This window comes from Choloepus didactylus, chromosome 23 (assembly GCF_015220235.1).
Source record: "Choloepus didactylus isolate mChoDid1 chromosome 23, mChoDid1.pri, whole genome shotgun sequence".
Lineage (NCBI taxonomy): Eukaryota > Metazoa > Chordata > Mammalia > Pilosa > Megalonychidae > Choloepus > Choloepus didactylus.
The window spans coordinates 18,350,266-18,363,234 of NC_051329.1; the positions used below are offsets into that span (position 1 = coordinate 18,350,266).

Below are 12,969 nucleotides of genomic sequence, written 5' to 3' on the forward strand. Positions count from 1 at the left end.
CCTCTCTGTGCCAGGCACTGCACAAAGCATTCTGCAACCATTATCTTGCTTATTCTTCAAAAAACAGCACTGTGGGGTGAGCCCCCATCCCATTTTGCAGAGGAGCAAACAATGTCTTGCCCGGGGACACACAGCTGAGCCATGGTGAAGCTGGAATTGGAACCCGAATCCCCCAGTTCCAAATTCCATGTTTCATCCCCCTTGTCCTTAACATTTGCTGAGTTTAAGCAACCAAATATTTCACTGTGGGATTGTTTAACAAGGGCCAAACCACCAGCACGATGGTGTTGGGAAGATCTGTCCATCCCCCATCCAGCCGGGTGCTAAAGGAGTCTCCTGCAAGCCGGGAGACCCCAGGGGGTCCAGGGAGTCTCTACCACAGAGTGCCTTGGGGTCCCCAGGGGCTAAAGTGGGGCCCCGTCCTCCATGTCCTTCTTGTCCGTGTCTGTAGCCGCCCCACACGCGACTTCATCCACTGCAAGTCTGGTGTTTGCAACAGCATGAGGGCCAAGTTTTACAGCGTGGCCCAGGAGGCCGGCTTCTGTCTGCAGGACAAGATGGAAATCCTCATGAAGTAAGGCAAACGCATCCATTCACTCAAAAGTCATGTGTCAGACACCTGCTCTGGGCCCACCAGGTGCCAGGTGCTAGGGCTTCAGCAGGGAGCTTACAGTCTCCTGGGAAAGATGGGCAGAAGCCAAAATAAACACACCAATAAATATATACACACAAGTTACAATCATTGCCAGGCAGGCAGAGAACTGGGGGTATAGCAAGGGAGAGTAACTGCAGGGACCTGATTTAGGCTGAATAATCCAGGAAGGCTTCTCCGAGGAGGTGACTTTAGGCTGAGCCTGGAAGGATATGGAGGAACCAACTGTGTGATGGACATTCCAGGCTGCAGGAAAAGCACAGACAAAGCCCCAGAGTAGGAAGGGAGATGAAAAATCTGGAGCATGTGGAGAAGTGGCAGGTGAGGGCTGCATTGTGCACAGCCATAAATGCCATAAGGAGGTTTTGGAACTTAATTTTAAGAGTGTCAGGAGAACATTGGAAGTGTTTTGTCTGTTCAGCCAAGTAACTGCCCCCTTCCCTGCCTATTCCTTGCCTGTAGTGACCACTCACTCCAATTGATTGAACCCATCCATTCAATCAGTGAAGGTTGCATCATGGCCCTTTGCCTTCTCATCCTTTCAGCAGGGAGGGACTGCCTGCTCTGAGCCCGGGGTTTGGAGACAACTAACACAGGCCCCTGCCCTCCGGGAGCTTCCAGTCTAGCAGAGGAGACAGAAACATAAATAGGTGATTGTCACACTGGGTGACGAGCTGCATGGGTGTAGCAGAGGGTATAAAGGGGATGTAGTAAAGGGATGCCCTCCTGGCCTGAGACAGCAGTCAGAAAGGTATTCCTGGGTGAAATAATATTTGCAGTTTAATGAAAATTGCACTTACTGTATACCAGGCCACTTACTATTTACCAGGCACACATCTAAGGGCTTTGCATTTACTTACTCACTTAACTCCTGACAACAGTCCTAGGGGATAGGAGCTATTGTAACCCCCATCTTATACATGAGGACAGTGGGGCTCAGGGATGTCCCTTAGCGAAAGTGACCTAGTGGCAAGGAGTGCAGGTGGAATTCAAAACCCAGAGAGTTACACAGGAAGGGTAGGAGGGCAGGGAGTTCCAGAGGAAAGCAAAATCCCTCAGGCTGGAAGGGCCTCCGTGGGCTGGGACACTGCCAGTAGTCAAGGCTGACCGGGACTTAGGGTGCTTTCAAGGCAGAGGTCAGATCATAAAAGGCCTTTCTGGCCCAGCTGTGGAGGGTAGATTTTATGTAAAAGACTTTGATCATGAACCAAAGCATAAAATGCCAGGCAAGAAGAGTTGGGAGGGATGGAGAGAGGTAAAACGGGAGAATGTCGGAGAGGCTGAAAAATGCAGAGCCTTGGAGGGCAAGTTACTGAGAAGACTTTGTTTGGAGGAAAATGGGGAGCCACTGAAAGTTGTATGCAAGAGAGTCACAAGGTTACATCTGTAATATAAGGTTTCCTTGGAGAGATAGGATATGTGCACAAAATAATAAAAGATGAGTGGGGCAGGGAGAGACCCAACATCAATTAAACACTTACTATGTACCTGGCACTGTGCTTGGAACTTTGTACACATCATCTCATTCAATCCTCACCTCTGAGAAGTAGGAATCATTACTATTCCCATTTTACATTTGAAAAAATCTGTGTCAATACAATCAGAGGTAGGGAGAGAATGAGGACTAATAAAATGTGACAGGATTAGCAAGAAACGTTGTTTCAGGACCTTGGTGAGGGCTGTATTATCTTGTAAAAACCAGACTATAGATTAAAAAGTGGCTGGGAAGGTTAAGAAGAGTCTCACGAGGGAAAAGATGTTTAAACCACATCTCCAAGGGCAGCTAGGACGGTTAAAGGGGAAGGAAATCTGATTCTTCTTCCTCTTTTTCCTACAACCTGTGGTGTAGGCGCCAAGAAGAAAGAGGTCTCCAGAAGTTCCATTCTTTTGTCCTGGTCTCGAATTTTCAAAAGGATATCGCAAAAATGAGACATCAGGTCTCCATGGTAAAAGGAGATGCTGAAGAAATTGCAGACCACTGGTAAAGATCCTGAAAGCCAGATAATACGGTCTCCAAAGGGGGGTGCGTGGGGGTGAAGGATCCCATTATCCTTCAAGGCTTAGACAGGCATCACCCCAAAACTGCCCTTGGCCAACAGTAGGGGCCCCCAAGAGGCTAAATCCAGAGCAAAAGAAGGCAAGGACCCCTCAGTTTCTGAACCACAGATAATCCAACCAGACATGTTCTCCGTATCTACCTTCTGTTTGAGTCAGGCTTGCAAATAAGGAGGACTTAGTCGCCAGCCTCTTTATTTACAGGAAGATGAGGCAAACTAACCCTAAAATTTCTAAAGGTTCAGAAGCCTATGGAGCTTTCACTCCATTACCCAAATTACTTCTCAAGGATACGAAACCAGGCAAGCGTATCCTCGGGACATCATGCCCCAGCATGGGGGTGATAATGACAACAAAAAGCAAACATGAATTGAGCAACTACTGGACAGAAGATACCACTCTGAGCACTTTCCATAAATTAATTCTTTTATTTCTCAAAAATCCTGAACCCACATTTTGTAAACCAGGCAACTGAGACCCAGAGAGGTGAGTTCATGTGCTCTGGCCTCACTGCTAGTGAGTGGTGAAGTCAAGATTTAAACCCTAGTCTGACTCCAGTCTCTGGGGCTAATGGTAATAGAGAATTGGAGTGTGATGAACTGTGATATCATGAACCCCACTGGGCAGGGTGAGTAAGCCAAGACCTGAGAATAAGATGAGAAGGTCTAAAAATGTACCCAGAAGCCCTTCCACTATTTTAATAACATGGAGCTGTAACTTAGAAGCAGGCCTCTAGGGTCTCATCGTGTCCCCTGGGCATCACGTTGTCATGTAGAATTGCCTGGTCCTGGAGATCCGGAGGGGCCCTCATGAAAGAGGGAAGGGGTCTTCTTGCAAACCCTCTCCCCTCTTTGGATGGGAGTGGGGAAGACGGGGAAGGGAGTTGGAGACTAACTCACATTTAAGTATCTCATTAGCAAATTGATGGTATCCTCCCATGAGCTTCAGCCCAAATCTCTAATGGTGGAACTTCTGGTGCTGTTATGGGAGGAGGGATTGACCCCAAAGCAACTTTAAACACAAACCAAACAGACCACGGCCTGGTAAGGATGATGCTGGGTTAGAGCTCTTCATCTGTCCAGTTATTCAATCAATTGTTCAAATCATGTTATGGAGCACCTACCATGAGTTAGGCAGAGTTCTAGCACTCGTTGCCAAATAACACAGACATGGCCCCTGTTCTCAAAGAGATTTTGTTCCAACCAGGGAGACTTAAATAAACATGTGCATATAGATATATATCATCAATATAATATAAAGCAGTATGCATAGATCAATTTCATCTTCAAAATTGTCTACAAATGTATCAGAAAAAAAAGAAAGGAGAGGGGGGTGAGAGGAGAACCCCCCTGATCACACCAGAACCACCTCTTGTTCACACCTTCTCAATGATGGAGTCCCCAACTACCCTCACACTCTGTCGCAACAGCTAGAAAAGTCTTGAAAACCCATTGAAACACACCAAGCTGGGGCCCCTGCCTGGGAGATGAAAAATACACACACACATCTCATACACAAGAGCCTCCTGCATCTTGAAAGGCATCATAGACACGTCCATTTCCTCCCTCACCTGAGAAATGCCCAGAAGAAAAGCTTATGAATCCCAACATCCATTCCTGTCTTCTAGCTTTCCATGTTGTCTGCTCAATAGCAAAATTATAAATGCATCTCTTTAATGCATGCCCTTAGTTTGTTACTTTTTTTTTAATGAGATAAAAGTCATGCTCTAGCCTTTACCATCCCTAAAAAGCAAAGATGTGTCTGGTCTGTGGGTCCTTTATAATTTAGAGTGGTAGAAAGTTCCTCTAGATAAAGCCTCATGCTCCTCGGGACACATCATATGGGTGGTAGGAAGACAGCACGGGGACAGGGGGCCTGAGGGGCCCAAACCTCCCTCCCAGCAGCTTCCTAGCCAACCTCTCCTCCTGGAATTGAAGGTACTTTGATCTGCTGTCCAAACTCCCTGAGGATCTGAAGAGCTTTCGCCCTGCCAAAAAGATCCTGGTGAAGCTGCAGAAGTTTGGGGAGAACCTGGACCTGAGGATCCGGCCGCACGTCCTCCTGAAGGTGCTACAGGACCTGAGGATCTGGGAACTTTGCTCCCCGGACATCGCCGTGGCCATAGAGGTAATCACCTTTTCTTCCCCACCACAGTGCCTTGGGCACCCTCAACCAATCGTTCCCTCAATATCCGGGCACTGCTTAAGCACTGGGGACACAGTGATAAGGAGACACGAAGGTCACTGGACCTTGGTGCTTCAGCCCAGGGAACGTTATATTCTATGTAAATAGTGCCCCCTGGATTTGTGCAACTTGGAGGCTCTGGGGAGAAGGATGAAACAGAAATAAATGGACAAGTAAGTAAAATAAAGGACAGTTATAATAAGGAGCACTCTAAATCTTGCTCCCAAAAGTATGGTACATGGACCTCAGCTGGGTGCTCATTGGAAATGCAGATTCTCAGTTCCCAAGCCATTATCTACCAACTCCAAAACTACATTTTAATAAGATCCCAGGTGATCTGTATACACCATAAAGTTTGAGGAGCACTGATTTAAACTGGTAGTGGAGACCTACCTTAATGGGGATGACTGGAGAAGGTGACTTGTAAGCTGAGACTTGAAAGCCAAGAAGCTAGCACCAGGCAGGGAGGGGGAAAGAACGGGTCAAGCAGAGGGGACAGAGTGTACAGAATCCCCAAAGCAGGACGTAGACTTGACTTGCTGGAGGAACTCAGTGACAGTCAGTGGGTTTAGAAGGAAGCAAGCAAGGAGATGTGTAGTTCCATAGTGACTGGAGAGACAAAGGGGTCGGTCCCTGCAGACCTGGGAAGGCCAGGTTCAGGATTTGGGTCTCTATCTTGAGAGTTCTGGGGAGCCACTGAAAGGTTTTCAATACTCACTCCCCATCATCACCCACTGTAGAAATTCCCAGTGCCCAATCCTCTTGGGGCGTCAAAAGAAACCAGCAGATAGCTGGGGAAAGGACTCTATACTAATGTGTTAACTGTCGCTAACCTTATTTTTCCCAGTTGACCTATATGCATTTTAATAGGGCTTTCAACACCTCCCCTTGAAGAAGTGACTCAAATGGTAGAATTCCCAGGGTGGTGACAGGCTTTTGGATCTCTTGATGTTTTCATGCCAGGTTGACCTGTATGTGTATAGGTGCAAGGCCGGGATTAGGGGGAGGAGATGAGCCTGCAGACAACTTCGGACGTCCAGACTCCCTTCCCCATACCCTCTGAGGCTGGCTCAGGCAGTACTCTGGCAAGTGGGTCCAAAACTACCTCTGGGACAACTGTCCACCTGCCCCCTGCCAGTTAGGGCTACAGAGGCTCCCCCTTTCTCTGAGTAGACCTCAGAGCCCTGGCTGATAAGGACATCACACAACTTCTATGGATGTGGGGTTTTCTTGATCTAGAGTCTATTTAAAACCCTACATTTTGTGTGTTTTAATATGTTCCTGGGAGCAAGCCCATAACTACCATCAATTCTCAAATACGGCTATGAACCAAAAAAGTTTAAAGGCAAATGACTTTTTAAAAATACATTGAAAAGAAAGTATCAGAGAATATGATCATAGAGATGAAAAGTAGAGTATGGGTTACGAGAAGTGGGGGAAGGGGCAATGGGGAGTTAATAAGAAAGGAGTGTAGGGTTTCTGTTTGGGGTGAGGGGAAATTTCTAGTAATGGATGGTGGGAAGGTGATGGCATTGCAACATTGTGAATGTGATCAATACCACTAAACGGAATACTTGGGAGGGGTTGGAATGGGAAGATTTATGCTGTATATATGTTTCCACAATTGAAAAAAAAAGACAGTCTAAATAGCTGATAACAATTAATTGCCATAGATGATCCTGGATGAGATCTAAGAATAGAGGAGAAGGCTCAAAAGGACACACTGGGACATAAGAAAAAAATGAAATATAGAATGTAAGCTTTATATCAGTGTTAAATTTCTTGAATTTCTTAACTACACTTAATGTGATTACATAAATGAATATTCTTGTTCATAGGAAATATATATGTGAATTATATTATTTGTTCAAGGATGTGTGCAACTTGCTGTCGTATGTTCAGAAGACAGAGCAATAGATGATGGATGATAGATAGGGAGGGAAAGAAAGAAATGGTAAAGTGACAAAATATTAAAGTTGGTAGATCTGGGTATCGGTGGAGGGGGATTGGGGTAGGCTGGAGTTCTGTGTATTTGTATTATTTTTGCAACTGTCCTGTAAGTTTGAATTTATTTCAAAATAAAAAGTAAAAAAAAAAAAAAAGATATTGAGGAGTAGAAAAGAAGGAAAATTGCAGACAGCTGGGTTTCCCTGCCCTCCCCAAATTTTCTGGGGTCACTAGTGACAAGAAGGGGCATAAAATTAGCCTAGCTAAGCCAGGAAGCTGGAGAGGGGTCCCTTTCCCCAGTGAACCAACCCCAGCATGATGTTCCAGGCTAAGAATGTTTGGAGGGACCCAGGAGCAAATGACTTTTTACAAAGATATTGAAAAGATCACAAAGCTTCTGAGATCCTGGAGGGTGGGGTTGGGGGGGGGGGACTGGCTTTCAGACCAAATTCTTAGGCTGCTGCCACTATATTTGCCCCACAGTTTGTGAGAGAGCACATCATCCACATGCCTCAAGAGGATTACCTCAACTGGCTACAGAACCGGATCAACATCCCCATCCGGCCCCAGAGCGCCCCCATGTAGTCTGGCCCGGGTTGACCAGCTGTCTGTCCCAGTGGAGGAGGCTGTTCATCATGATTCAGTGAGGTCATCTGGAGACTGACTTCCCACCTCCTGCCTTCCACCAGCTCCCTTTTCCTCCTGAGAGACAAACCAGCTTTTGACAGCATTCTAGAGGGAGATAATCCCAGGTGGCCTTCCTTTCAACTCCACATTCCAACCCCAACCTCCCCATCTCTGACCCTTGGTGGTTTAGCCTTACTCTTCCTCTTTCCTCTTCAGATTTCTTCACCCTATTCCTCTTCCTCAGAATTGTGGATAATAAAATTGAGTTGCATATTTGCAGTTTGGCTGGGAATGAGTTGGAGCTGTGAAATTTGGGTGTACGGATTAGTGGTAACAACAGCTACCATTTTTTGAGAATTGCTTATGCAACAGGCCCAGTGCTGGGTGCTTTGCCTGCATAATCTCATTTAAATCTAACCATAACTTGGTTAAATAGATACTGATGTTATCCCCATTTCACACCATTGGAGTTAGAGTGTGTTTCTCTACATTGGTTGGATGGTTGGGTGAGTGGATTCATTGTTGGAGGGAAGGAAGATGAATGGAGGATGAATGGACGGATGGATGGGTGGATGGATGGATGATGAATTCCCCAACAAAGTACAAGAAAATCTTAACCTTAAGAGTCTCATATGTTTTCTGTTGGTCTTGGTTGCATGAGAAAGCTTATCTTCCTGCCATCTCAAAATGCATGTGGGCTCATTGCCTCTTAACTTCTTTTCTCAACCTGGTCTTGTGCTCACTTAACATTTTCACTAAGTTACAGAAATTGCAAGCGTTTCAGCTCTCACTGATGGCCAAGCTGAATCAATAACTGAACGACTGGACTGGATTTGCTGTCATGCTCACATTATCAGAACTCTCATGTAGGCTGGGCCTCTGACATCTCTCCACGACAACCTAAAAGGGGAAAAGGTTTGAATTGGAACTATTGTTCAGTCTCAGCGACACCATAACCCTCCATTCATCCCTTCAGTCATTCACTCATTCATTCAATGAATATTTCTTAAGAGTCCAATATGTACCAACAGCAATCAACAAAGCATACAAGGTACCTGCCCTCATGGAATTTACATGGATACAGACACGTCAACAAGATGTGATGAGGAGGGCAAAAGGATTTCAGAACATCACACGAATCTCTATGTGGATGCCCTTTAGCATGATACCCTGACAAGCTCTTTAGGGTGTAAAGGTAAGGTAGAGTATATAAGGAGACCCTAAACTGATCTGTATTAAACAGAAATTGGGGGAGAGAGGAGCAGAGAATAAAAGAATGGGGACAGGAAAAAAAAAAAAAAAAAACCTTGAAAAGTGAGGCAGGATCTTGGGAGAGAACCAGCCAAGGGAAAGTTTCCAGGTTGGGTTTGGCTGAAGTAGCTCTAAGAACTATGATATAAACCAATTCCCTCCACCTTGGACCTTCAGCGATTTCTGCTAAATATCCAGGTGTCCTCTGCATGCAATGCTTTGAGGAAATAAGAAAAATACATCTGGGTCTACTTGGGGGCAAAGTAAAAGCTTTAGAGACTCAGAACCTGAAAGCAATAAAGAGTAGGAGCAGGAAGCCAGAGCTAGAGGGACAAGTAGTAATGAGCTCTCTGGATTTATAGAAATCTTGAATGGACATCTAGCATCGCATCAGACATGGGGTAGGGACTCAGGCAAATTGATATATACCTCAAATGTCAGGTGACCATCACAACTCAGTTACATTAGAGAATTGGTGCAACCACGCCAAGTTAAAGCAAATACAAGAAGATCCCAGGGGGACTGGGGTGGGGTGGGGGGACAAATCTAGACTTGAGATGTCAAGAAAAGCTTTCCAGAGAGGATGATGATACTTACAGGATGAGTAGCCAAGGAGAGAAGTAGGAGATAAGGAAGGATAGAGAGAAGGAAATTCCAGGTAGAGGGAACACCAAGTTCAAAGGTCTAGAGGCAAAAGGAAACTTGATGTCATTTGAGGAACTAAAATGACACAAATCCAACTGGACTGTAGGATCATATTGGCAGTGTTGGGCCCAGAATGGCAGGAGGGATGCTAGGGAGGGAGGCAGAAGTCAGATTCTTAGAGCCTTTATAGGCCATGCTATAAAGTTTGGACTTTATCTTAATGGCAATGGGGAGCCATGGAAGGATTTTGAGCAGGGGAATAATCAGGTTTGCTTTTAGAAAAAAAAAAATTGCCTACTGGGGTCAGGGGGCAATGCAGGGAGCTAAGATGAAGCTGTGGTAGTGATTATGGGAGAGAGCCATGGCAGTGGGGATGGGGAGAAGGCACATTCAAAAGGTATTTAAAAACAGAAGCAACAGAACTTAGTTTGGTGGATTACAAGGTTGGAAGGAAGGGGATGCAGGGGTATCAGGAATTGTGCCTGGTTTTGCAGCCTGGACCACTGGGTGAAGGATGGTGCCTTTTGCTACAACCAGGAGGAAAGAAAGAAAGGAAAATTCAAAATAAGCAGGTGAGGAGTTCCGGTTTGAACATGCTGAGCTGGAGACACCTGCAGAGGAACCCAGAACTCAGCAGAGAGGGCCACCCTGGAGATAAAGGGGTGGCATCAACACCCTATGGGCCATGAAGGAAGCCATAAGAGGGTTCAAGTAAGAAGTGGGAGGAGAGGCCTCTGGACAGAATCCCAAAAGTATCCAGCAGCTCCTTGGAATCCAACTTTTATTGAGAGGCTGCTTTGTTGCAAATTCTGTGCAAAGGACTTGACATCCAGGAGCCCATTTCCTCTCCCTGACCCTGCGAGGCAGGGCTCCTGCATTCTTCCTGTTTTGCAGGTGATGAAACGGAGGCTCCAAAAGGTGTTCTGAACTCACATCCAGCTGACTCTGAATCTCGCTGCCCACTAACCCTCTGCCCTCACCGCCTTATCTTGAGACAAGGAGTTCACAAAAGGTACCGTGCTTATTCCGAGGAATAATGCTAACAGAGGGGCTTTCGGGCACTGTGCTAATTCCCATTTGCACTGCATTCCCCAGCTTGCAAAGTACCTTCCCCAGTACTACCTCACATGTTGCTCATAGCATCCCTCTGAAGTCCCCATCACTATAATCCCTATTTTCCAAGTGAGGATTCTGAGACTTAAGATCATTTGCCAACAGACACATACCTGGTAAGTGCAGGAAATGGGTCTGTCGTTTTGTGGGCAGAGCAGATGCTGAAATCACAAGACTTACCCGCCTTCCTGCTTGGGCACTTTCTGAGCTTGTTTCTCAGATCTGTGGCTCCATCTAGTGGCTACTGTTAGTATTACACTCCCACCATGCTCACCTGCAAAATGCAGCTTTCCTGCCCCAAAGGGAGAAGGTGTTAACAGAAGCAAGACTGTCTTTGCTTAGGCAAGGAGTATTTTTTCAAATAAAGGAAGCTATTTTGCTATTAAAATATGCTGGGGATTACAGGGAAGTCATACATCAGGCCCAAAGGAAGAATTCAGGGAGAAATATTTTGGATGTGAGCCTCTTCATCAAAATCATAACTGAGCACCTACTTCTATGGCAACCTGTGCCCACTGCCCAGGAGCCACTGTCCTACTGCTCCAACCAGGTGCCCAAGTAATTCCATCTGAGTGATCCTCCGGGGAGTTCTCAATCCACATGTGCCCTAGAGAAGGGGTGGGGCAACTTTTTCTGTAAAGGAACAGAAAGTAAATATTTACAGTTTGCTGACTATATGGTATCTATTGCATATTATATATAATCCTTTTTTTTAATGTGCAAAAGAATATGTACTGACTAGTAACTATTCCTCTCTCCCAACCTACAGCCCCTCTCCCCTCCAGAGAGGCAGGCTCACCATGCCTCATAGCTTGTGTATCTTTTCAGAGAGATACTGGGCATAAGACAAGCAAAAAATATTAAATAAAAAAAATGGAGCATTTGTTGTTGGGCATTGCTCAAAGTGCTTTGCATGTTATTTTTAGACTGTCCTCACAGCAACCCTAGAAAGTAGGCTTTACTCTGATCCCCACTTTAAAGTGGAGGAAACTGGGGTACAGAAAAGTTGAGCATTTGCCCAAGGCTAAAGCCTGATGAAATGCAATATACCAGAAATGGGCTTGCTACTAACAATGGGAATTGATTAGCTTATAAATTTCACGGTTCTGAGACCGTGAAAATGTCCAATTCAAGGTAGCAAGTCTTCCTGAAGACTGGCTAAGTCACATGGTAGTATCTGCTGGTCCTTCTCTCCCGAGTTTCTTTGCTTTCAGCTTCTGGCTGCTCTTGTCTCTGGCTTTCTTTCTGAGCTTCTGTGTTTCTCTCTTTTAGCTTCTGTCTCTCTTAGCTTGTTGGGGCTCTTTTTCTGTGTCTTCTCTCTGTCTTTTATCCTCTTATAAAAGACCCCATGACTGAGGTGGGGCACATCTCAACTTTAAGATCCTACTCACCAAAAGATCCTACTTACAATGGGTCCACACCCACAGGAATGGATTAGCTTTAAGAACATGATCTTTTCTGGGGTACATACAGCTTCAAACCATCACAGTGGGTATCTTTTTTTTTTTCTTCTTTAACAGAAATAGTGAACATAGTAGACACACTTCCACACTTATTAGTTGAGTTGGTGGTGGTTTCACCGCAGATCTTCTAAGTTATATGAAGGAGGAAAATAGCTGAAGTTTCATAACGGTGCATTGAAATCAATAGCCCAGACTGTCCTCGCCATCCTGTCTTGACATTTCTTGTAATGGATCCCAGGTCAGGGAGGACAGGGACCGCACACTGTGGCTGACTGTAAAGAATGATACTGGAATAAAAGCCTAAGTTAACTTCAAAACAATTCTCTTCATTTCAGGCCCTGAGTCTCACTCTACGTGGCTGACGTCAAATGTCCTTCTGCTCTGTTGAGGGGCCTGGAGGTAACCGGGGAAGCCATATACAGGTAATTTAGGGTAAGAATTTAACAAAAATGAATTTTTTCTGGCTACCCCATGCCAGGTACTATGTCACATAATGCATAGGCTCTAGCTGATTGAGTCCTTATAATCTCCCTGTGAGGCTGGCATTATTGTACTTATTCCCATTTTACAGATGAAAACAAATTGGAGCTCAACAAGGTCATGTGGCATGGCCAGGTCACACAGCTTGCAAGCAGTGAATCCAGAACACAAATCCTGGTCAGCTTGAGATTTCACACCATTGTCTTAACTACCTTACACTGCCTCTCCACTCACTGAAAGGTTTTTGTCTTGGGTTTCAAATTGGTCGTTTTGGGTGGGGGTCAGAGCAGCGCTTTCATAATGATAAACTTTTCAGACTATTGACATCTTTCGAAGGACATTCACATCCATTAATACTATGTGATCTTCAAAGTAATCCTCTGAATGTGCAAAGCAGATCTCACCCAGCTCTGCCAGGCATGACATACCCAGGAACTTGAGACTTGGACTCTCTGACTCTCAAGCTTTCCCCACCACACCAGCATGGGAAACTGAGCACAGGAACCACACTAGAGCACCCCAGTGGGGAGGGAGGGGGACCAAGTTCTTTCA

General features: G+C 45.5%; 1 protein-coding gene across 5 annotated transcripts in view; it reads left to right on the plus strand.

Moving 5' to 3' along the window:
* Positions 1-12,382, plus strand: part of CCDC60 (coiled-coil domain containing 60) — a 200,223-nt gene extending 187,841 nt beyond the window's left edge. For 3 of the 5 annotated variants that reach the window (XM_037817367.1, XM_037817366.1, XM_037817369.1), the window contains 6 exons: positions 452-574; positions 2,502-2,633; positions 4,645-4,834; positions 7,322-8,660; positions 10,256-10,373; positions 12,273-12,382. In XM_037817367.1, coding sequence (XP_037673295.1) covers positions 452-574; positions 2,502-2,633; positions 4,645-4,834; positions 7,322-7,423 — 547 coding nt within the window. In that variant the 3' untranslated portion in view covers positions 7,424-8,660; positions 10,256-10,373; positions 12,273-12,382. The remainder of the gene's footprint in view (positions 1-451; positions 575-2,501; positions 2,634-4,644; positions 4,835-7,321; positions 8,661-10,255; positions 10,374-12,272) is intronic. The other 2 variants (XM_037817365.1, XM_037817368.1) reach the window with 1 other exon arrangement.
* The last annotated feature ends 587 nt before the right edge of the window (positions 12,383-12,969 follow it).